This window comes from Aythya fuligula, chromosome 2, assembly GCF_009819795.1.
Source record: "Aythya fuligula isolate bAytFul2 chromosome 2, bAytFul2.pri, whole genome shotgun sequence".
Lineage (NCBI taxonomy): Eukaryota > Metazoa > Chordata > Aves > Anseriformes > Anatidae > Aythya > Aythya fuligula.
Genome location: NC_045560.1, coordinates 6289696 through 6316122, shown reverse-complemented (window position 1 = coordinate 6316122; position 26427 = coordinate 6289696). Strand labels below are relative to the sequence as shown.

The following is a 26427-nucleotide window of genomic DNA, read 5'->3' as shown; positions in this document are numbered from 1 at the left end:
GCAGCTCGTTTCTAATGGTCAATAAATCCCATTGAGAACAAAACATTTTAATCAGTAAGTTGTGTCCTCTGAGTGTCAGCCACTCTACAAACTCACAAGATACTTATATATGTATAGGTATAGGTATGTGTGTATATATATATATGCATATAAATATAAAAATCGCATACTCTTTCTGGGTGATATGTACAGTCAGAATAAGATTACAGCATAAATACACAGGGAATCTGTATAAAGTTTCTCTAATTTGAGAAGCCTTGAGCAATTTTCTTTTTTGGGAAATGGGGGTGGGGACTGGGGGGAGGGTAGTGAGGAGGGAGGAAAGAATAAAGAGTGTTTTCACTTTAAGGAACAAAGAGTAGTTCCCTTAAGTTAGAATCTAATTACATACAAGATTTAAAGGCAACAAAATCTCCAGAGGAACAGCCCTATGTTATACACCATAGACATGGGGTTAAAAGGGCAAGAGAGCATGATTATAATAATACTTATATAGTACATTTCACTCCCTTATAGCACTTTGCAACCAGAAAGTCTTACAACACCCCTGTGAGGTAGGTAAGTATTATTATCCCCATTTTACAGATGGGTAAACTGAGGCACAGATAGGTTCAATTATTTGCCTAAAAATCATGTAGTAAGAATCAGGAATAGACCCCAGGAATCCTGATGGCAAATCCTCTGAATTAACCAATAGACCACTCTCAAGTGAATGCCTGAGACACCTCTCAATGAATGGAGAGAATATATTAGCCCATATTTACACAGATACATAGTCATCCTTTTGACATGTTGTCTTTACATTTTTTTGACTTGTTTAGAGGACAGATAACAATGGCCATAGACAGACTTCACTGTAACATGTTGCTTTAATTCTTGTTGCCAACCAACCCCATGTGGATTTTGACACCTTTACAACCTGGGATGTAACTAAATGTCAATCACAATACACCTTAAATACATTCTTGGTATCTTTGCTTCTCCAAGGCGAAAAGCACAGTTACTCTTCCTTAAAGTGCAATGGCTCATTACAGAAATTTCAAGATTTTTCATGAAGTCCAACCAAACCCAAGTACAATCAGTCTGAAGGTGAAAAAGAAAGAACTCGTCTGCAATGACAGATTTCTCTCTACGTTCCATAAATACTTTCTCACATTCTATCAAGGCTGAAAGTTTAATAATAAATAATAATCTATGTACGCATGTAAAACCTCTAATACTTTCTACAGCCACACATCCACCTTCCACTCTGTTGTCATTTCTTTGGCCTGAAGCTGATTGATACATCAGCTGTAAATATTCCTTTGCGTGCAGGAATGAGGATATTTTTATTTTTTAGCAGATTGTTATTATTGGTTCTGCTATTTCTTGTCCTTCCCCAGTGCTCTAACTGTACTGTCTGATAAAATGAAGGATGGACACTGAGAAGACAGGTTTCTAAACATCAGAAGTTACATACAGATCCAGGGGCAATTCCCCTCCCACCTTCTTGATCACACCATTGCAGCTGTTCCTCATGACCCAATTGATGTTGTTATTATTAATAGTACTATTTTTTGGAGTAATATCGATGCTCAGAGTTTCCAATAAGGCTGCTTCGCTCAGTGTTCTTGGGAAAATGTAACCTATCCCATGCCCTTAACAGAAATTTTGCCGGCATAGATGGTGCCTTGGAGCACTACACACAATGTGATGCACTACTTCTATGGTGAGTTTGATTGCTGTATTCAAAGCAGATTCTTGAAACATACTAAAAAATTAGTGCTTTTATTAACAGTTTTACAAACAGAATCCATTACTGTCTAGTTTCCTGAAGGATAGAACAAGCCATTTCTCCTATTATTTTGACATCAATTCCTTCTCTGTTGTTGTTTTTGTTTGTTTGTTTTTGTTTGTTTTCTATTCTTGCTGATGAGCAGTTGCAAGTCCCAAAGGGAAGGGCTTAGTGTAATAAACAGTTAAAATGTCACTAATTTGATAGTTTTGCAACAACTTTCCTCTTCAAACGATGGGGATCCCACAAGTTCCTATTACCTTGACTCAGAGTTCATCATGAAGAGTGTAAGGATCATTAATCTCCATGGAAAAAGAGACTTTTTTTTTAAGTAAAAAAATATCAAATATAATAAATTTATGAAAGACCATTCACAACATATACAGTAAGTGTTACATTTTGCTACAGCAGCTGTGATATATTTTTTTTTTTATCTTTTTAGAATGCAAGGTCATACATTGCCATAAGTAAACACACTATTATGAGTAAGACCTTAAATGAATGTATACAGCCAGGCTTTATCTGTGGATAGATATACATTGTGTTTACTGTTTTACAGTTTAGCATATTTGTATTCACACCATTGATATAACAGCTATGACCCTGCCAAGATTCTTCCTGTGCATATATAAATATAAATATTGAGCCAAGTCAAAAAGAGCAGGGTCAAAGGTTATATGACTTATTAGACTCCTGTAGTTAAGGGTAAAAACTCCATTCTTTCTTTTGCAACTAATGTTTAATAAGAAGGCTGCTTCAATCGTGGTGTAGTTACAGCATTACATTCTGTAAACAATATTTTAAAGCATTCTAAACAAACATTTAAACAATTGATTCTTTATCCCTGTCCGGCGAGAGCAGACAATCTATAGCCTCGTCGCTTTTGCTCGAATCTGTCAGCTTCAGCTGAAGATTATCACTTGTCCCTCTGGTGACGCTGTCGTAGGATGGAGGGAAGGACGTGGAGGACAGCGTTTCTGATTTGTCTATTGGCCTGCCGTAGTTTTCATTCATCATGAATGCAATGAGACCCTCCTTCTCGGGTGCATCGTCCTCAAGGATGCTGCCGTCAAAAGTTCTGTGCCGGTACAAGTAAGACGCCTGCTTCATGGAGCGCCGAAACAAATGTCTCCTGTAGGCCCGCTGGATGACAATGGCGGAGACCTCTTCTTGTTTCCGTCTGAGAGTTGTTGTTATTGGTTCGTAAGAGATCTTAGACGGATTCGCCGCCATGAACTTTTCTTCCATTTGTATTTTAAGGGCATCCATTTCTCCAGATTCTCCTAGCACCCTTTTTGTAAAAGCAAACAAAATATCCAAGCAATGGATCCTGTCTCCACTGACCATGGGCAGGTCCATTGCTATGAGTTTGATTTTGTTTGGTTTCGCTATGCGCAAAGGTTCTGACAGTGCATCTGCAAAGTCTGAAAGTGCAGAATACTCAATAAACTGAGTGGCTTCAGGGTCAAACTTCTCCCAGATTTCATAGAACATATCAAAATCATCCTCACTTAGAGGCTCTGTACTTTCCTCAGTGGCTACACTGAAGTTCTCTAAAATAATGGCTATATACATGTTTACAACAATGAGAAATGATATAATGATATAAGTAACAAAGAATAAAATCCCTACGGCAGGACTTCCGCAGTCTCCCTTTGAACCATTTGCATTTGGAAGGTTTGGGTCACAATATGGTGGTCCGGTGTTCAAAATAGGATTGAGAAGACCATCCCAACCAGCAGATGTTGTGATTTGGAAGAGACAGAGCATGCTGTTAGCAAAGGTTTGGAAGTTGAACATGTCATCAATCCCGTATTCCTTCTTAACATAGGCAAAATTAGCCATGCCAAAAATGGCATAAATGAACATGACCAGAAACAGCAAGAGGCCAATGTTGAACAGAGCAGGTAAGGACATCATTAAGGCAAAAAGGAGAGTTCGAATTCCTTTGGCTCCCCGGATGAGTCTCAGGATCCGGCCAATCCGAGCCAAGCGAATGACTCTGAAGAGTGTAGGAGAGAAAAAATATTTCTGAATGATGTCAGAAAGTACGGTGCCTTAAAAAGAAAAGACAAACAGCGAGTTAGTACCTTGGAAATAATCCCTGATTCCCTTTAGAGAAATCAATGAGGATTATGGACAAAATCAATGAAAAGTTCCACAAACGGGAAGACCCAAGATAAAGAGAATGGCATTGTCATTAGCATTTTCGTGCCCATTTAATCCATGCAAATTTTGTTGAGACTATGAGCAAAGGTGTTGATGGTAGGCACAGTTTATTAAGGGAAAACTCATTTATTGGGACTGAAAAACCAGGATCAGTTCAGACAGGACACAGATATATACAGCTTTTGATCATGACCCACCTGAGCCATTTGTCTGGAGTGCAGCTGGTCAGAATTTTTCTGATTTGAAAATATTTCTCTTTGTGAAGTGTTAGCAAGTCAGCATTGTGTGCTGAGTCTATTTTTATGAACTATCAACAAAATGGTGCAAGTTCCTACTGGAAATCAGCTTGGTTGCTTGCTTATTATTTTTTCCACTTTTCTAAATGACTGGTAAGCTTGCATCCCTGTGGCTAAACTCTCTTCCCTGCAGAAATAGAGCAGCTTTGTCCAGATTGTCCAATGCCAACAGTCTCCAGACACGGGGAGCCATGCCCAGCCCATGTCTCCTCACTTCCATGCTGGCAGGGGCTCTGTCGGATAGCCCAAGTCCCCTCTGTATCTGAAACCACATATTTGATTGTGGGACAGTGCTATGGCCAATCTGACAGCTCTGGTTAACTGGCTGCTATGGACAGGTCCACAGCATCAAGGCTCTGATGACAGCTGTATGCCCGTGATGTTCCCTGGTGACCCAAATCTCTGAAATCTGAGCGGGCTTCACTGATAAAATGCCCCCAAAATGCAGGCTGATCTCTGGGCACTGGGGATCTCTTACATTGAGACTTTGCAGGCTTCTTGGTCCACCAGAGGGTTTAGAGCAACAGGAGCATCAGTCAATGAGGAGATGGTTCTCTTTTCTTAACACGACACCCTACATTCACCTACACAGGGCTAACTGCCAGACTCACTGCACCTGCCCACAGCTGACCTGAAGAACTTTTTCATGCTGGTGTACTAAAAAGTAAATAACAAAAAAATAGCAATTCACATGTGCGCTTTTCATGTGGCTTTTTCACTTCTCTGTCTTAGGCTGTTATCCAGAACACAGGTTAAGTGTATGGAGCCAAACCATCTTTTATGGTCATGTACACTGGAATCAGTACTAGGGTGTGATAGGATATTTGTTATCATCATCACTACCGTCAGAGTTTTGGCACCCAACAGATTTGGTTGTCTAATACATCCCATCATTTCCACAATCACACAAATTTTACAGTGTTACATTGCATTATTTAAATATTAAAAATTGCTTTGGATCCAGTTCTCTGAATGCACTTTATTACACGAAGCCTTCCACTCTGTCTAATTAAGTTTATGTCGGTCTTTTTAACTTTGGAGTTTGGGTGAAAATGCTTCCCTGCCACCCAGAATCACCTACCTACAATAGACAGAATCACGACGACAAAGTCAAAGATGTTCCAGCCATTGGTGAAGTAGTAGTGCCGCAGAGCCAGCATTTTGATGATGCACTCCCCGGTGAAAATGGCAACAAAAAGCATGTTGATTTTGTGGAGGATGTTCACTTTTTCTTGACTTTGATCATCCGTTTCCACCATCATGGTAACCATGTTAAGGCAGATGAGAATCATGATGGAGACATCAAAGGCTTGTTTTGAGACGACATCAAAAATAAAACCTTGGTATTTGTTCTGGAGGAAAGGAGAGGATTGTTAGGAAATCCGAACTGTGTCAGAATGATGACATGATTGTCTCCTGATTCATCAGGAAGTAGAGGAAAATAAACTACATACTGTTTCTGATTAAAATTTCAGAAACAAGAAGATGATGATGGATAGTTGGATGATAGGGTTTTCAAACTCATTTACTCATTACAAACTACTGGAAAAAGACATTGGACTGGGGCCATGAATTCATTCATTGCAGACACATGGCCACTGGCATGGCTGCGTATGTAAATTGGACTGTTAATCAATATGGCAGAACAGTGGGAATTTTATACTACACCGTTCCCTGGCTTGCAAATACTGGCCAAAATCAAAATATGTAAATACAGAGTGGTTTTCGTCTGGGAACTATCACCTTTTCTGTGATGGGAAATTGAATTACATTTATTCTATTAAATAAATCTCCATCTATTACACATCGTTCAACTGAATTATGTCATTCTTACCAGTGGCCTTGGGATTGGCTTTTGAGGTTTCTTAGATCCCAGCTTTTTCATTGCGTTGTAATACTTTTTCTGTTCTTCTGTCATAAAGATGTCTTGGCCACCTAAGTATAGGGTGAAAACAAAGTTGTTACTTTTGATGAAAAGAACTGTCTCCACTCAAAGTCCAGGGCTCCTGGACTTCTCTTTTCTTATTTATCTTTTCATGCAGCTTTCATCAAATATCTAACAAGGGTCTGAGAAGACGTAGTGCTGGGAGCTGCTTATTGCATGGAAGTGAAGGGCAGGAGACAGAGCAGTGCAGACCATCAGGGGGAAGCAAGACTCAGTGTTAGATCCTGTTTGCACTGGAAATAAGTGTAGGGACAGAGGGAAAAATATAAGAACTTTATCCCTTTGTTTAAAGCCTACAAAGCAGTCAGAAACACAGCTCTTGGGCCAGCCTGCTGCACGCCTGAGCATGCAGTATTTGCACCAGACCTCCTAACTGCCTGGAGATGCTTCACTGCTTTCTGCAGGGAGCAGAATTCCTGTCAGTATTTTCAGAACACTCGTCCTATAAGGAGATTAAGGACTGCTACAACTGTGCTTTTGTAAAAGTCCTGCAGGGTGGTTGTGTTAATGTTAATCTCAAGGCTAAAGTGGCAAAGCTGCTGCTTGTAAATCTATCCCTTGCCCTGGTCTCTGCAGTGCCTGCAAGGTGATGTGCAGCATATGCAACTACTTATCTTTTTCTTCTGCTGGTTAAAATTGTCTATGATGACACCAATGAAGAGGTTCAGTGTGAAGAAAGACCCAAAGATGATGAAAATCACAAAGTACAGGTACATGTACAAATTACATTCCCATTCAGGCTGCTCCTCACACTGCAAAAGGAAAAGGGAAAACACAAAAATGACACGAGATCTGTACAGATCAAAATATTAATGCAGTTCAAAGAAAGCTGTCCGTCAGCAGCAAAGATTATGAAAGAAGAAAAACAGTGTAACTGCCACTAGCAGAGTCAGCACTCCACGGTCTCTGCTGAAGTTTACTACTGGTATCTGAAATGCCATGATCAATTCAGCTACATTTCATAATACTGTCACAGCGATCACACTGCTTCAAAAAGTGCAACTTCAGAATAAATCCTATTAAACGTTCTCAGTCTGAACCCAGAAGGGGAAAAGAATCAGTCTTCTGCTTATCCCTAATTTTGTACAAAGTAATAGTACTTTGAAAAAAAACACAAAAGTATGATCGCAGTATGATTAAATGTTACTGAAAAATCACTGCACTGAGAATAAAGGTATTTAGAAGTACAATCCTTCTTTTATGATGAGTAGAAATGACCCATCAGATGGCTGCTGTAGAATGGTTAGTGCCTTCTTAATAGAGACCTCAGTATGCAAAGCATTTTGATAGCAATATCCACATCAGAAAGAACTTTTCTAAGGAGGAAATGGTATCCAAAAAACCTATGGCACAAACCTGGAGTCACAAATCTCTGGAGTTCTGGGCTTTCAACAGCTTATCTAGCTCAGGTGGAACAGAGAAAGGAACAAACCAGCCTCTTTCAAAAAAGCCTGCTGGCACCAGGGGTGGTGCTGGCTTTCCAGATTCTCATCTGCTGCTTGTGTGGGTATATGCTTTTTTGGTGGGGGGTGCAAGAGCTGCAATGCCAGGGTTTGACTCTTACTGCTATCAGTTTTTGCTCCCTTAGTGTCAGTATCTTTGAAAACTTGCAGTAGGTAATGCCTTCAACCAGCAGCAAAGGTACCAGAGATCTTGCTGAAGGACCGAGTGATGTGTTCTGATAGCCGCAAACCACATGTAGTGCATTTATAGCAAAAATGCTTGGCGTTGCCCTACCAGCTTCAGGTATCTGACTGAAATATTTGTATTAGAAGCTCACTTTTCCCTAAGTGCCATATTTTCCCATGTGTAACCCTCATGTTTCATTCAGCAGCAAGGAGGATGCACATGTACATGTGGAAGAAGAATAAATCAACACCACAAGCTGTGCTATCACAGAATCATAGAATCACAGAGTGGTTTGGGTTGGAAGGGATCATAAAGGTCTTCTAGTTCCAGACCCCCTGCCATGGGCACCTCCCTCCAAACCAGGTACTTCTCTGTCTCACTGATGGCACGAGGATTTTCCACCATTTGTCCTTGCATTCAGGGCTCAACTCCCTGTTACTCAATTTAGCCTATCAAAATCTCATTCATACCCAGTAGCTACCTCAAAAATTAACAGTAAGAGTAATCTTGTGTCTTTAAAATTACTTAAAAAAAAAAGGAAAGAGACATCTCCTTCTATTCAAGAAAACCACAAACAAACAAACAAACAAACAAAAAAAAACAACAACATGCACACACACACACAAAACAAAAACTAAAACAAACTTTTAAATAAGTTCCAGTAATCAAAAATTAGATCCATGAAAAATATGGCTATCAGTGGTAAGAGCAGCAAAAACACAGAAGACAATTTAGGTTTTTGGTAGACTCAGTCTCACTCTGGAGGTGTCACTCTGTGCTGGGAGTTTTGCAGTACAAATAGATAAATTGGTTATATAGAATTGAGGGCTGCACTTGATTTAATCTCAGGGTCATGCACAAGCTGCAAAAAAATGAAGGTCTGTAATGGTCTCAAGCAAAGTAAGACAGGGACTGGCAACCTGCATGTATTTTTGTTGTTGTTGCTAAACATCATGAATGCTGCAACTGTCAATGGAAAAGGAAATAATTCCTTTCCTTGCAGTGACCTACCTCTCGTGAATCCACAGCTGCATACATAATATCCATCCAGCCTTTAAATGTGGCCTGAAAAGAAACCACAAAATACATAATTAAGCATATTAAATAAGCCTATCTTGAAATGATATCATCACTGTGATGACTTTCCAAAATACAGTGTAGAGCATGTTCTTCACAACTAATCAATTGTTTCTCCTTTAAAGCAACGTGTACCCATGGGTTTATGTTCATTTAGTCATTTAAAATCATTCCATAATGGTTTTATCCTGGAGACTTTCATGTTGTTTTCTGATTTTCTGCAATTGCAGGGATATAACAGAAGCTTTTAATAGAAATTGAAAACATGGCAATTAAATCTTGTGAAGTTTGAATAGGAACTTCTTTTGACCAGGGGAGATGGAGCCCATCTGTAATGCTCGCTCAGGCTGACAGCACTGAATATGCTTCAGGGTCCCATAGAAGCTTGGATCCTGACCTCCTCTAAAACAGGAGAAATCAAGGCAATTTCAAAGCTGGGGAGCTGCACAGATCGCAGCTGACTTGAAAGGAGCAAAGGCAGGCAGCACCTGCTGTGAGACTGGCCAAGGAAACTCAGCCTGCTTTACTATTCGGATTTGCCTCTTTATTTTTTTCTCTTTTATATCAGTGTTTCTAATTATTTTTTAAAGTGTTTTAAAAAAGGAGAGACTCCAAAGGAATTGGTGTCTATTACTAGAGCCTGCAGAGAAAATGAAGAAAGGACAGTGCTATCAGCTCCTAGAAGAAACACAAAGAAGTGATTTTTGCTGTTCTGTAGCAAAAGCCTGAAGCCTGACTCTGCTCTCACTATATGCCTCTCATTAGACATGGTCTGGTACCAAACATGCATGGCATTAGGTCCTGCTCTGGCCTAAGCCACATTACCTTCATAATAGTCTGCTGGGGATGTTTCTCATTTGACTTCTGACCCACTTAGTCTTACCCTGGATTTAAAATCAGTGAGTAGATAATGAGGCATTTTTAGATGCATTGATTTAATCGGATTTACACTAGCATGCATGAAAGACCCATGCCCAATATATTTTTTTAATCCTACTGACAACTAGGTTGAATTTTCTCTGTGTTGTGTAGGCATGCAAGTCCAGATAATGCTAATGGGAATTTGGCCAGGGATTCCCAGGAGAAAACCAGGCATTTATGTTGAGCTGGGTACATCCAGTGGTTTTAGAAATGCTCCATTATATACTTTCTGTTATTAAATTAGCCCTGAAGGTAATGCTGCCATTCGGTTTTCCTCTGAACACTACTAAGCCAAAGGAAAATGTTGTACCAGAGGTCAACCATATTTATTTCTCATGGATGTGTATACAAAATAATGTTTGAAAAAGTGTATTTTTTTTTTTTCCATCTACTGAGCAAAAGAAAGTAACCCACCATATCAGAACCCTTTGGAAAATCTATGCCATGGTATAGTGTATTAGAAAACAATTCAGACATAAAGTGTGTACAAGAATGATCAGTAGTTTTATCGAAACAACTAATTATTTAAACCGGTCACACCAAACCTCCTTAGCTCTTCTAATATTTTCCTTTTTTTGCTGTTCTCTTTCTAATCTGCTGAAAGATTTACTGGTGTCATCACAGCCACTTGCAGCTCCCAGCTCAAAGTGCTGTTCAGGAAGGTTGGACAGGATGAAACAAGAAACCCTTCTGCCTGTGTCACACAATGATATGATCTTAGCCTGTACTTTTCTCCCACTTGGGAGGAAATCTTTCCTCTGGAGTAGCTATTTTACCTCTCAATGTGTACCACAGAAGCAAGAGACTCTACTGCAAGACAGTGGTTTGTAGTGATAACAGATGATGAAGTGTTCTGATGAAAATAAATACTAAGAGAATGAAGAACTGTGATTTTCTGCTTTTCCCAGTTGTCCAGAAGGAGGGGAATTAAAAATCCACCAGGCTTCTGGAAAGCTTCCCTAGACACTTCATCTGCAGAGAGTAAGAGATACTGAGAATGAAAGAAATATAACACTGGGGAAAGAAATTATTTATCTGGAATTAGTAACCACTTACACTCTGGATAAGGAAGTGACAAAATCTTCATGGGAGTGTTTGTGATATTATCCTGCCTGGAAGCTATCCAGAGAAACACCATTTTCTACTGAAACTGTCATGTGACGAGATTATCTACTGATAAAATCCTGGGATGGGATTACGTCCTGTTATTTGACTGGTGGTTAGAGCTGCAGTGCAGCAAATTAGTGGGGAGGATCGGTGGGCCGGCACTAGATGTTCTCAAGCCATTTATTGTATAACCAAATGGTACCTTAAAATAAAACAAGCCTTTACATCTGCCCGAGGGAACTTTTTTTTTCTAGAAAAGGATTGCGATACTGACATAAAAATGACTGCTGTTGAAGACAGTAGCATTGGTCCCCACGTTTCTGAAATGTTTCTTCAAGCATTACTGCTGTTGACAGAAACTTCTGAAAGCTAAGACAGAGCTGCCAACAGTACAGCCAAATTACACATATTTAAGGTGTCTGTGCTAACACCACTCTGCTGGCTTTTCTGTTGATTTTTCCAGATTTTTCAGTTTCATTGTAGCAGCAATTTTTTATTTTATTGAATGATTATTTTGCTGGGCAGGGCACCACCAAGCACTGGGCATACCAGAGCACCCCAGGTGTCTGCATGGCCACTGGGCTAGACGGGCACCAAGGGCACTGCCTCCTGAACCACTGCTTGTTCCTGATCTTTGCACATACAGAAAAATAGGCTCTGGAATACCAAAATATGGTTTGTTCAGAAGCACACTGATTTTCTGCACATTTTGTATCCACAGCAAAAGTAAAATGCAGCATATTGTTTAGAAGAGTGCAAGAGATCATGTAACTCAGTAACTTTAGACACACGCCACTGTCTCATGACCATTTTGTAGCTGATTTATGAGCTCAGTCGTGACTTCGCATCTGGCCTGAGGGGCTGATTTAACTCTACAGCTCCTGGTTGCTGCACTGGTCTAGGAGGGTTCCTACTGTCTTTCCATTCCCTGTCTGGAGATCCATAGTGACAAAGAATTATAGGACCAAATTGCTGTAAGTCTTTTCCCTGCTAAGGAGCTCTTTTCCAAGCAAACCAGATGCTGGGTGAGAAACAACTTGTTCTCTTGGTATTCTTCAATAGATTGCTGAAATTACAAGCAAAAAAAAAAAAGTGGAGGTGTTCCTAATATGAAGGCAAAGATCCTGCAATGGAAATGAAGAATTCCTACTGGAAATTTAAGATATGTCTGTTGAGATCTGCAAAGCAATTCTGGGAATACAGAACAAGCATTACTGAAGCACTGCGTTGTAGTAATAATTTTTCCTAATAGATTAGGATGTAAAGGGATTAAATCCCCAGCAGAGTGAATCATCCTTCTTGTAAATTAGAAAGTCATGATAATAAAGAACTTCTCCTCTCCATGAATAAGGTATTTCCCTTGCTTGTAGAATGAGCAGAGTCTGCACCCTATTTTAGTAACCTGTTGTGAGACAGTCTCGTGAGCTCAAGAAGCTTAAATCTGGAATCACTACTTCACAGGAACATTTTCACAGACTCATTAATTCGAAGTGGTAGTAGTTAAGGCATCTCCAGAACAACATCACTGATCCTAAATGATTTAGAAAAAGAGCAAAGGCTATTTAGGAAAAGTTTCATGAGGTTTTCAGCTACGTTGTCAGAAAGTCTGCCTCTGGATAGCTGTAAGCCCTAAAGGTGCTGTAGTAGCAACTTTTCATTTCTTTCAAAGACGCTGTAGAAGTGAAGACAGAACATTAGGCAGACGGATTTGCTTTACACATTTCCATTTGGATTTTCAGATATATATCCCAGCATCTAAAGGTAATTCAGAGTCATTTAAAGAAGCTGAAAATGTCAACACTCAAAAGACAAGTCCCACTTAAAAGCTCATATTTTGCATCCCTGAGGGTTGTAACCAAAATGCTTATCTCATCACTGCTACATGCTGTCTCGGCATGCAAAAAGATGCAGCAACGTGTCTGTCCTCTTAGGAGAGCTGAGCTGTTAACTGATCCTCTGCAATTCCTAAAGCAGCTTGCTCATGAAATGCGAGCCCATATGGAGCATATTTGGCAAGAAGTACCTGTAACCGACACTCCTCGGCTGGAGTCTGGCAAAAGAGATCCAGATGTTTGGGCTCCTTTTCTGTGGGTGTCATCTTTACATTTTATTGCCTAAGCCTGTTGTTAGCAGCAGACAGAAGAGCTCCAGGTGCAGGATGAAAGTCGAAATCAATCCCCTAATGGCATCTGGCTCCTGCTCTTCCTCCTGGAGGAAGGAGCCGGCACCTGCCCTAGAAGCTGAGCAAGGTTTTAGGACTCCTTCATTTCCTGCCATAATCAGTTTGTTTGGCCCGCACAGACTCCATCTTTATGGCATTTCTTTTGCACTTCTGCAACTGGAAACTCTGCTTCCCTGCTGCTCAATACAGGATCATAGGTTTGAAAGAAACCAGCAGGGTCATCAAGTCCATTTTCTGCTGGAAAACTGGTTCCTTCAGTAGAGTGCCAAGATCCAACTTGTGACCAGTTATGTTTTTGCTGCCATCACTGATCCCAACATGGGGTCCCACATGCTGAATGCAACCAGTATCACAAGTGCCAAGTACCCAGCAACTGGTACTGCAGAACAGCAAAAGAAACCACTTCAGGTTACTCCTTTGGAAGTGACAGTTTAGGGAAAGTTGCAGAATTTCTGAAAGCTGGAGTTTGGGTCTTGTAAAAGAAATGGTGATGGAATAACTCTACTCTTTCCATCAGTAGGACCCACAAACTCAGGCCTGTCTCCTTCCCTTTTAGGTGATAAACAGATCTCAGAAATGAAAACAACATAGGAATTCATGGCCATCTGGCAGAAGGCTGCTCAGGTCTGGGTTCATTATATTTACTTAACTCAGAGGCAGGTCTCCATAACTTGACTAGAAGAGAAATTCTGATGCCTCCCTAATTCCTGTGTTCTTTAGAAAGGCTTTGCTTGGTATACCCTCATGCATTTTTTGACCAAACAAATGAGCCATCTGGCATGCAGTCATGGAGGAGATAAGAAGCTTCAGGTGAGGAGCAGTACTTTAAACCTGGAAAATTTTGCTCAGCTAGATTGGATGTTTAAATAAAAGACAAAGAAAGCACTATATAGAATGGAAAATCTAATTAAAACTGTTCAAAGTGAGTTAATCTACCCTTCATGGGTGAGCTGAATATCATAATTACATGCAAAAGATGAAAGCTCCTACTCTCAGTTCAGCTTTTTGACATGAAAAGAACCAAAAGGGGTTTTGCACATTCCAACCCTTCTGCTTTCCAGAGGTCATGAAAGCAAAGACTCCATGGACAGTGTGAAAAAAAAACTCAAACACCAATGTATATGTACCAAGACCAGAGTATAGAAGGCTAAAGGAGAGCTACTTCACAAAGATAGTTCATATGTCTGTGAAAGATTAAAAATACATCTGGTGAAAAACAAATTTGCATCAGGGGAAGCAATAGGGGTAGAAGAGAGGATGGGGGACCTATGAAAGGCCCATGTCCTCTTGGAAGGACAGGAGGGGGCAAGAGGCACTACAAAGGGTACTGGATGCCTATGTATGACAACTGAACCAAGAACCCAGCATGCAAGATTTTATCTAAATGATGGGTGCCATCACAGGCACTTCAAGACAGCAACCTCCTTGTCCAAGGATGTAGCAAAGGATTTGTTTCACTCTGTATACATAAAATCCAGCACAACAAACATTCCTAGCATGTGTCCATCCCTTGCCATCACTAGGCTTCAGAGAAAATTAGGAACAAAAGAAAGAAGTATCATTGCTACCATTTTACATGAGAGCCCTATGGAACTGAAACACAAAGGAATTTGCCTAAAACCACCCCGCAGGCCAATGGCAGAATCTGGACAGAGGATGGAGTCTCCTGTTACATATCCATTAGGTGTCTTCCAACACCTTCAATCTCTGTGTATACAATCCATTTATCTGTGTTTTACATTTCCTACTGAAAAAAGGTCATAAAAGTGTCTCACTTCTGTCTTTATAGATCAAACACAGCAAAGGACTGTAAATCAAGATTCCTTCACAACTCCAGCTTTATGCAATAACAGCTGAGCAGTTGAAGGTACTGTAACGTCATTTTTTTTTATTTTATTTTTTTTTGTGGCAGGGAATAATGATGTCCCAGTTGATTCAGGCAGGCCAGTGTACTCTGCACAAAAAGTCCTCCCTCTGCACCAGGACTTTTTGTTTCTGGATCTGAACTTTGCTGCGGATTACAACATTGAAAAAATAGTCTTTAATTCACCTTAATAGTTCAATCATCTCCGAGAAGACTACATTAGTGATGCATCAGAAGCTCAGAATAAAACCAGAGGCTTCCATAAATATCTCTAAGCCAAATGAATATGCCGTATATGAGTCATTTTCACTTGAGGAAAGGCATTCCCCTAATGAGTATGGCTCAAAACAAAAGAAAACAAACCAGAAAACTATAGAGGTTAATCCGATCCTATGATTCAGATCCTTTTCAGTGGGAATAAGCAACACTTGCCCATTAGAGATTACTCTCAGGTGGTCACACTTACCACTTGTAGCAGAGCCAGGTACCCAGCACCAACATTATCAAAGTTAACTTTAACTTTTGTCCAGTAAAATGTGCCAGAAACATTATAGAGTATGCAGTCACTCATGTTGTTAATTATTTTAGAGTCCAAAGGCATATCTCCTTCTGTCTTATTAATGCACTTCCCAAACTTCCCAGCAAAGAGGTTCACTCCCATGATGCTAAAGATGAGCCAGAAGATGAGGCAGACAAGCAGAACGTTCATGATGGAAGGGATGGCTCCCACGAGGGCATTGACCACCACCTTAGGTGAAAAGGGAGAGAAAACAACAAAACAAAACAAAACAAAACAGAATTATTAATGTTTTTTCCAGAGGGAAGATTATTATATATTTTTTTTCCAGAGGAATCTTTTAATTCAGGAGTGATCTGCAAAGTCACCATGACCTCCCAGCTCCTACTGGATAATACACTTCAGTCAGACAATCTCAAACAATCATGCAATTAATTGGAAATTACTGGGGTGCACCACTATCTCAAAATAGGCCAGAAAAGGTTTCTGAAATCTTTTGCTGAACTCAAGCCTCCTTAGGATGTGAACTCTAGCTGTGATTAATTTGGTTTACTTAAATACTAACTTATTGAGATATACTACACTAAACCAAGTTCCCCTCCATGGTCAGTACACATGATTAAATCAGTGAAACCATTCTAATTTAACAACAAAAAACAAACAAACAAATAACAACAATAACAAAAAACCTTTACATTTTCCCATGACATGCTGTGAAGTTCCACCACACCAACCCAGGCAGTGCTGTTAAAATCTGTGTAAAATCTGAAGCCATATGAAAGGTTTTAAGGTCAGAACGTCTACCGATGCTGTACAGCTGCCAGTTTTGAACACAGCTTTATAATACTAGGGGATCAACCATTCAACATGCACTTTATTTAATGTTTTAAGATGTTATGTGTGCCAGACATCATGCTAAAGAAGATTTCTGAGAGAAGAACCCTATCTCAAAATGTAGTTTTCCCCCTTCTTCTGACCATAGTTTATAAGTTTTCTCCATACTCATAGCTTTTGGAGATCCTGCTATTGCATGGTCCAGGCAAAGCTGCCTGAAAACACTGCTGAAGACACCAGCCCCTCTGCATGGATTTGTCTCCATCTCTGTCTCATGCTTTAGAGATTAAAATCTGGTAGGCAGACACTGAGCGCTTCCCCTTCTATGCTTCTGAAACTGAGACAAGGTGATATTGATCCATAAAAATTAAATTTTATTCGGTTGTGAATCTGATTATGGGAAATGTCAGCTCTTGTTTTCTCTTGTGTTACTGTCCAATTTTCTGACAAGCCAATAATGTAAAATTTGTTTCCCTGTCATTTTTTTTTTCAGTGTTGAGGAAGAAGAAAAACCGGAAGAGTAAAATGTGCATGTATAGCGGCAGCTTCATCTACAATATACAATACAAAATTATGTAAATCTTTCCAAACCCAGATTTCTATTTTGTGCATTTATGAATGAAGATAATTTTCACATGAGAAAAGCTGCTTGACCTTTTTTTTTTGTTGTTGTTGTTGTTGTACAAGCTCATTCCTAATGACTTTTCATTTTTTCTCCCTAATTTTTTCTTTCAGTTTTGGATGTTTTTCAATTCCTAATTTCATTGTTTTAAGACCGTTTACTGTGATAATAAAAATGTGAAATAATCTCAAAATCAAGGGCTTTTTTGAAGACACTCTCAGCCCTTGTCAAAATAGCTTTAATTTGCTTCTATGTGTGACAATATTTTCGTTGGATTTTCATCTGTGCCAGCACAAAGCCACTGCACTTATGTCACATCTGCACCCACCTCCCATCTGTAACCCTGCCACAGGACACAGACATCCAGGTTTCAGCAGGGTGAGCCACGGCCGTGCCTGCATCCTGCTTTTTTCCGTCTGCCAAATTATGCTCAATAGCTCGTAGATAATGAAACATGACATGAAACTGGAGCAAATCCTGCAACACCTCTCCAAATGAATTATTAACAGAGGATTTGATTCTTCTCCCCCTGCTGCTGCTCTTACACCAGCTTGATGCCATCTGGCCTCCTGGAAGCGCTCCTGAATTGCACTGGGACATGAAAGAGGTCTTAAAGACCTGGATATGTGAGGGCAAGTTGTTATCATAAATTCACATTGAAAGTTTAGCTACTAAACTTGCCATGGAAAGGGCTGAATTTCTGCTGCATCTTGAAACAGCATCATATACAGGTACTTTTAAGAAAGGGTTTCGTACCTCTGGGTTTCCATCAGTGCTTTTATAGGTGGAACCACCTTCCCAGTGACTTCTTGAAGGATAGCCTAGAAACTGAGCCACCCCATGCCCTAATTTGCAGTGGTGCAAATCTCTATCTTGTATACTGATGGACTGTAACAGTCACCTCATTTGTCAGACCTGCCCAAAGGCCTGTGTCCTGCTGACCAGCAGTCCCAATCCCTAAGTCCCTCTTAGCTGCTGTTTTCCAAGAAATGTCCCCAGAGTGACCTACTTTCCTGCTCCTGTGATGTATGATGTGTGCAGTTTTATTAAAATGCATGTTGCACAACTGATCTGGTTTTTGCTGTGATCCAGATCAGTCAGTATAATTCCCTTATCTGTAATATCATTTTACTACCCAAATCACTTTGTGTCCTGTCAGCAAAGATTTTACATTTCCTTCCAGATGCTAAAGTCCAGATTAAGGAGAGCTCTTCCTGTGAAGAATCCCTCACCCTGGGACACTCATCACTGAATTTACAATGTCATCACTATTTACAATTACAATTTTGAGATCCACCATCCATTTTAAGTTAATTTAAAGTATGTTTACTTGGCTTGGCACAAAGCTCATGCTTTTTATCACAATGTCCCATGGTATCAGATTCCTCTCTGAAATCTAAGGATATTATATCAGCACAGTTACCATCATCAGCATAATTTGTAATCAAATCAAAGGACCATATCAGTTTCACAAGAACTATTCCCATGAAATCATGCTAACTAGCATTAATTATGCTATTTCTTTCCTGCATGTATCTTGTAGCAGCCTCACCATGACGTTGCCTAGGATCAGTTTCACATTAAACAGTCTATCATCCACCCATTTATCCTTTTGAAATACTGCAATAACCTTCCTTGCTGGGAAGAGCCTTGCGGAGAAGTGGAACCTCTGGAAATAATTCCCTGATGGGCAAGAGACGGGGAGACATGGAGACTGCATGACCTGGGGCAGGCAGAGCTAAGCTAATTTACCATGGGCATGGTTTGGAAAAAAAGTGGTGGCTGATGGGCAGTGGCGGCACAGGCACGACATGACTGGTCCTAAAGTATCTTTACTGAGTGTCTTCATTAAAGTGTTGTTTCTGGGGACAGAGGGGCAGGATGGCCTTCTGCCTTATTCTGCAGACCTCTCTGATGGGATGAGAGGTGCCAACACACACTTACTTCCAACACACAGGGCAGAGGCCATCCATCAAAGTGCTACTCTGTGCCTTAGCCTCAGAACCAGTTGTTTCCAAAATTTTGGTACAGCAAACTAAGTCTTTTACTGCAGTGAGAACTTTCTTGCTTCTGCTCTTGCCATGCAGAAATCCTTGAGTTATTCAAGAAAAAGACTTTATACTAGAGCAAACTATTATCATTTCCTCACTGTCGGTGTTTGCTTCTCACATTATCATGATTTAATCCATCACTGCGCTGGCAATTTTCCTGTGCATTCTGGAGCATATGAACTCCTAATAATAAAAGGTCTAACTGTCCCTAGTTGTGTTAAGTGTGGTTAGACACACCAGAAATAAAGTGATTTGATTTTCCAATAGCACGTATTCTCAATTACACTTTATCATAGTTTACAAGCTAATTCACTACCTCTGGTAGCTCAGAAAGACTGAATACATTTCAGCTGCAGCAACGGTACAGGGAGGAAAAGTGATGTTAAGTCAGGCACCGGAGGGAGCGACAACTATGGATGTATTTTTAAGGAAACTTGCTGGGCTGATGCAGCACCATGTGTCTACGCCATGTAGGATCTCCACCAAGCCAACCTATCACTGTTCTCAGAATGCCTCTCAGAGCTGTGAGCATTTTCACATTAGTTCTTTCCTATTTCAGTTTCTCGCTCTTCCAATGCTTTGCTCTAGTCTGCCCACTGCTTTTAAGTTTGAATCCAATTTAATTAAGCTGACACAAAGTCACGAGGGAGCATTCTTATGTCAGCTTAGAGTATCTTAAAGGGGTTTCACTTGAGCTTGCAAATCCACCAGTAGAAGCTAAGCCTTCATAAGCCAGATTTAAATTGATTTGAGAGAGTCCATGAGAGTCCAAATCACTCTGGTAGTTAAACTACTGCAGTTTTTGCAGAAACCAACTTTTGTTCAATCCGTGTATGTTTCATAAAGATGGAGTGAGGTCATCAGATGGCCTAAGACTGAGACCTTTATTAACGTCAGAGGTGCAACATCTCACTTTATACCAGCTGAGGATCTGAAGTTTGCTTTTGTTCTCTTTTATGAAAAACCTTTACAATATTCCCTGTGCTTGTTGGAAGGAGTGTGGTGAACAAACAATGCAGGTCTGAGTGCCCAGACGAATAGAGCCTTTTGAATCTTTTTGTTTTAATACTAACATAGATGAGAATGGTCTGCAGTTAGATTTTTCCCATCTTCATCCACACAAATTATGTGATTTAGAGAATCGCAAGTTCTGTGGAACAAAACCATAGATCCTTAATATTGGAGCATTGAATTGCAAGGACTGCATGCATGTACTACATGAACTACATCTAGTCACTTATGATTCAGACCAAAATTTTTGCCTATGCAAAATTTTACCCTGAATATACCTCAGTATAAAAGCTGAGGCTTCTTTGGCCTAGTAGTGAGATGTGGGCTCTCCAGAGAGAATGTGTGTTGTCTTATGTGGAATTTTGTCACAGATTGGCTTTATCTTGCTATGCTATCTGCATGTAGCAATTAGTAGTAACCCTCAGCTCGTACAGAATATAGTTCTCATCTTTTGCAGGTTATGCATGGTACAAAGAATTAAATAAACAAAGCACCCATTTAGACTGTGATTGATTAGTGCAGCAGGTAGGCTTACAAACAGAGAAGTATGCTAGGCTGATACAGCCATGCCAGCAAATGAGTGAGAAAGGGAGAGAGATGGATCCCTAAGACAGAAAAACAAACACAAGATACACGGTTTTAATGCTAGTCCTGATATCACACATTAAAACTCTTATCTGTTCAAATGAAAGACTTTGTGTATTTATTAATTTGCTTTCCATAACTTTGGCATTTCTAATTTTTGCTCTAATTATCAGTGAAAAAGTCCTTAAGAACTTTCCCAGTCAGTCTTATTTTTTACATGTCAAAAGCAGGGAGCAAACTTGTAGCTTGGTTATTCCCCTGGTATGCCTTATAATTGAGAGGTAATTGTTAGCCAGATGCTTCCTCAGCCAAAAAGCTGTTTTTTGAAGTGAAATATGACAAGTTAGGCAGCAGGATTAGTTTATCATGAAATCCACCAGAGGATAAAGCTGTAACGATACAATTGTAATCAAGACAAAGGAGGGATTTCTGATTTTGTTGTTTTGATGCAGCATTATCAGTCATTTCCTTTGGCAGACAAAACGAAGACAAAACCAAGTGCAACAGGGCCCTGTTACATGCTTGTTGTCATGCCTTTCAGCTTTGATCAGTGCTTCATATACTCTTACCCTCATCCCTTCAAATCGTGACAGTGCTCTTAGTGGTCTCAGAGCTCGGAGGGTCCTGAGGGATTTAATGGGGCCCATCTCGGAGTATCCAAGCGTGTTGGCTATGAGGCTTATTAAGGAAACCTGAATGGAGACACAAAGCAAAAATCAAATCTATTAGTACGCTTCTGCCATTTTCCTTTTCTTCTGCCTTTCCATCCTGAAAAGAAACAGATGGTTAGTGAACAGTGGAAAAAAACACCTTAAGTGGAAGCCATTAAATTAGACCAATATGCAAAAAAAGGATGTTTTTACATCCATGCATATGCAGAATTCTTACCAACCCATAAACCCTTTGTCTCCAGTTTAACACAAACTTTCTAGAAAGACATTTTCAAAGATGTCAGTCTTCTTTTAACTAAGCACACAGAAATCCTCTTAACATCAGCTTGCATGAAAGGGATGAGAAACGAGATCACCGTTACAAAACCAGCACTCTGTGACACCCATGCTGTAGTTTCCGGTATGCTTCCCAAGGTGTGTGTGCATCTCCCACTATTAAAGATATGATGAGTCATGTAAGTGCTATAATTTAGGGCTTTCCAGATGAAAGCACCTGTAAGATCTAACCATTTCCAGCAGTGATAAAAGATTTTAGCTTTACCATTCAATTATCCATCTTACACTTACTGATTAGAAAACAAGCCTGCTAGATTGCTGATAGATTTGATTTAATACCACGGGCTCTAAAAGAATTCTGTTCATGACTTTGATTCTGCACTTTTTCACTTTACTCTGGTTCCTGTGCAGCCTCTAAAGGAGAAGGAAACTCAACAGGTGCTCAGCATTAAGGTTCATTCCTCTCAAATGCTATTTCTTTGAAATAAACTTTGAAATATTTCCAAATCTGGAGGAAGCACAGAGGGGTTTCAATGTTTTTCAAGTTCTCAGAACGTTCTTTCATAGTGTCCAGCTGGTCAGAAATGTGGGTGGTATCAGGCAGGGGACTGGAGCCTGGGTGAACCAAACGGTAGTTGAGATTGTGGGTCAGATGAGCAGACACACGGAGGAGCTGGGGTTTGTGTGCTCAAATCAGTGTTCACTGCCTGAATCCTTACTGAGAAACAGCTTTCCAACACCATCAGTGTCTTGCCAAATTGTACATATTAGGAAAGGAACCAAAATGAATCCCCACATGTTATAGTAAGTTATTTTCTTAGAAGAACGAGACCTATGCACACTGCTCATCACAGTTCCCTTACTCCCATCTTATTTCAGCTATTTGCTCAACCCTATCATGGTATCTGAGTATCTCATGTTCACTAATGTGAGTGTGCAAACCTCACCTGGAAGAAATGTGTTTTATTGCCATTTTAAAGATAGAAGCTAAGTCTAAGTCTGGGATACTTCTACCCTATAGGAAAAATGATGCTTAATGTAACCAAAAACTCTAGGATCCTTCATGAAGATGGCCAGTACTGGTGGGAAATCATCCTGTCTCTTTTAGGATGGGGTGAATTTTTCTCTGAACCACATGAGGTTTGTGCTGAGGCAGGATATGATGAACCTGGTCCCCTACGTCCCAAACTAGCATCCTGTATGGAGCAGCCTTTCTCCTTAATACATATCCATTTATGTACAAGTGCTGTCTGCATAGTTAAGCATTTCTGTAAAATTGCTCAATTTGTTATTTACCTATTGATGGCTTTATTGTGGCATGTGTGTGACAGCAAGCTTAAGGGCAGAAGGTCTCAGAGACATCACGCCTGGGCTGGGTGAAACACACTGGATATCTTTCATGACAAGACAGCCCAGAAATGCAGAGGACGAAGCGGCACAGAGTCTGACTGTCTCACTTCAGCATGTCACCCTTTAACAAGGTGCGACACAAACTCACCTCCCATGTACGGACCCAGCAGCTGATGCAGAAGGAAGGTTTTAATATAATATTTTTGCATTTTAGTGCTGTAACACCACAGAAGACAGGCAGGCTGGATTCAAGGTCTGATTTTAAAGGACCCTTTCACACTGGAGAGGTAAAAGTCACCAGTGATGCCTTTGCTTCCATGTCTCTGGAAGCAGACCTGAACCCATGATATGATGATGCCTAAGAAGTTATTTTACAGTAAGTTACACTACAGTTTTCACATATTCATTAGTAACCCTTTAACTTCTCCTGAATCCTTCTCAGCCAACACTCACAGATAAATATGAAAACCTGATTTTGACTTCACAAACCATTTTAAACACACCAATGCTTCCAAACTGAGGCTGCACCCATTTTCTGTCTTCCCTATTTGTAACCAGCCTTGATTACAACCAATACTCCTAAGTTGCATTAATATACAGCCCAAAGCCTACTCCTTTTGTTTATTCTCCCCATTGAGTTTAATGAGAACATTGTCTAAATAAGGAGAAAGGGCTGAAGGATGTCTAATAGCAGTAAGCAAACGCACAACACACTCATAAACTAGAGCCGTTCAACTAAGGCCTCTTAAAATTGTAATATAATTGGCAGGATTGAGATATCATGCTAAGGGGGCAACTCAGTGACACATATTTCTGTCCTTGGTGGAGAGCTGAGTGCAGAAAATGGCTTTAACCCCACAAAACCCTGGAGCTGCCTATCCAGAAAGGCTAGAGGTGTAAGAAAAAAATGTTATGATCAGTGACAGAGCCAAGATCTGTACATTCATACATTACAAGGCGAGCTCATTCACTTTAAAATGAATGTACAGATATAAAATAAAATGAATCATTACAGAGCACTCAACACCCCCCTTCTTTGCTAGCTTTACCCATTGATTGAAAGTAGATCTTTTCAAGGTTTTCAAACTGTCTTGGTGTGTGAATCTGCACGCCTCCTCCTTCCTCCCAGATTTATGTCCTGCAGCTCTCCTCTCTCTCAAGAGGAGTCCTGTTCAAATCCTGCAGGACCAGCCTTCAGGTCTGAGCAGGCTACCACTTTCTCTGGAGTGCCATAAATGTCACCCTGAAACACACACAGGTGCTGTAGCCCTCCTGACACAGATTTACACAGCATTAGATATCTGTTCAGAGGATTAGGCCATGAAGCTGTGTGATATTTGGCAAAGACTTACAAGGCTGGAGTCAGAACTGAGTTTGAGACAACTTGTTTAAATGCTCGTCTGTTTGTTTTGAAGGTATCCCTGTCAAATATTATTTATAGGAGAATCACTAGCACAGAGGCTTGGCCATTTGGACTTGATTAAAAGTGACCCAGAAGGCTATTTTTAGGGAAAAAAAATCAAGCAGTTTTCAAAATTGGTGCTGACTGTCCCACATAATCATAGCAAAAGGTGAAGTCAGCAGTTTCTGTAACTTTTTTTTTTTCCCTGCTACAGGGCTATGCAGCCCAGGGCTACTCTAAGTTTCTGCATTTGTCCTCTGCTCAGTATTAGAATGCTGCAGGCACCCAGAAAACACTAGTAGTGTCAACGTTACCTCCAGATTCATAATAATGCATGTATTTCTAACCCTTCCAATATCTGTTTGCAAATGGTTTTGTAGTTTTTTTTCAGGAAAAATTACCTCTGAAGACAGGTCAGCATGGTAACATTGTGGAACACAGCGGAATCCTAAGGAATAGTATTGCCTAGGAGTGTTTCCTATAAAATGCACAACCTTCTGTTGGGCTTGAGCCTTCATCTTGCATGGCACACATGTTAACAGGTAAGCTATGGAGTGTCTCACCCTCCTATGTACCTCTTCTGACCTGAGATGCTTTATTATTGTTCTTATTTGCATACGCTCTGCTTCTAATATCTCCCTGGAGGGTTTTTCCCAAACATGCTAGATCTTGCTAAGAAGCTTCCACAGTTTCCTTCCTAAACCTTCCTTCCCTTAACTTAATAGAGTAATAACACCCTCCGCTTCAGCTCTAGGCTGTCCCATATCCCTTTATTTGCTGTTTATTTGGTTCCTCTGAAGTCCCAAAGATGATGCTTTCACTGGAATTTGCTACCCATCCACCGTGAGCCCCTGTGCACAGCCTGGCCAGCAATGAGGGTGTGTAAGGCAGGGGAGTGGCCCTCCCAAATCACTGTATGGGATCCTGCCTCTTCAGACATTAATGGCATGGGTCCCATCAGTTCCTTGGGCTGGGACTTCAATCCTATGGCAGCTCTTCTCTTTTGTTTTCCTCAGGTCATCTCAGCACAGCCCCAAAACAACTCAACCTCAGTGCTCTAAGCAAACTCCTAAAGGTCATTCCACCCTGAAAGAGGCAGTGTTTACCACCCAGCTCAATGGCACAGTTGAGTTTCCCAGCAAATCCCAGCCTCCAGGCAAAGCCAGGGTTGATGCCAACCACACACCTTGGTTTCTTCTTGCCATTGCAGAAGGTGGTGTTTGAGCTCTCTTCTATCCTGGCATGTAGTGAAATTTTTCAGCTCTGTTCCTCACTTTCTTTTCACATATATCATTTTAACTATATATGTATAAACACATCTATATGCCTATATTTCTATATGCAATTTGTTTAGATAGATCTCCTTTGCTGGAGAGAATGACAGACTTTGAAGGAGTTTGCGCAGCAGCCTCCTGGAGCTGAGTAAAGGGAGAAATGAATGAACACCACATCTTTCTTTTTTGCCATTTTCAGTGTTATGCTCAAGAAAAAAATGAGAGCTTTTAAATCTTGTGACTGCACTGAACACCAGAAATGACAGCCATGGGGATTACCAGGCCCATGCATGGTGTTTTGAAAGCAAACCTGCTGTCATCTCTGTGGCTTAGCAGCATGGGCCTGGAGTACCCATTGTATGACATTCACAGGTGTTTCCAGAGCAAAATCGAGAAGAATCGATGAATTTAGGCCACTAGAATACAAGCAATGATCTCTAGAGAGATCTCAAGAGACTAGCCTCACTGGTAACTCTTCAGAGTTATAGCCAACATGTTTCTAATGAGAATAATGTCTGAATTTCTTAGTCAGTTTGGTACAATGCACCACTAGATTATATTTGACCAAAAATTTTTTTGTCCAGGAATCAGGACATCTTGAAAGTGATGGTCATTCTTTTAGGTTTACCATTTTAAAGAAATATTGTCATTCTTGAGATGAGAAATAAGACCCATCTGTTTGCAGCCAGGTGTCGCACTTTTAGGCTCCCACTGTGCTCAGTGTTGTCCCCACAAACTGGCCAGGGTTTGCCTTGTGTCCATCTGGGAGAAGCAAAGTGGTGGGGACAGCAGTGAGCTCTTCTGAAAATGCATCAGCTTCTTCCCACGAGCTGGCTTTATGGTGTGCTTCTTTTAGCTATCAGATGTTTC

At 40.4% G+C, this 26427-nt stretch overlaps 1 protein-coding gene across 6 annotated transcripts in view; it reads right to left on the bottom strand.

The window, feature by feature from the left end:
* Nucleotides 1-728: 728 nt before the first annotated feature.
* Nucleotides 729-26427, bottom strand: part of LOC116486531 (sodium channel protein type 5 subunit alpha-like) — a 208478-nt gene continuing 182779 nt past the window's right edge. For all 6 annotated transcript variants that reach the window (XM_032182836.1, XM_032182841.1, XM_032182835.1 and 3 more), the window contains 7 exons: nucleotides 21154-21276; nucleotides 15431-15712; nucleotides 8825-8878; nucleotides 6799-6936; nucleotides 6074-6178; nucleotides 5321-5591; nucleotides 729-3831 (listed from right to left, as the gene is read on the bottom strand). In XM_032182836.1, coding sequence (XP_032038727.1) covers nucleotides 2597-3831; nucleotides 5321-5591; nucleotides 6074-6178; nucleotides 6799-6936; nucleotides 8825-8878; nucleotides 15431-15712; nucleotides 21154-21276 — 2208 coding nt within the window. In that variant the 3' untranslated portion in view covers nucleotides 729-2596. The remainder of the gene's footprint in view (nucleotides 3832-5320; nucleotides 5592-6073; nucleotides 6179-6798; nucleotides 6937-8824; nucleotides 8879-15430; nucleotides 15713-21153; nucleotides 21277-26427) is intronic.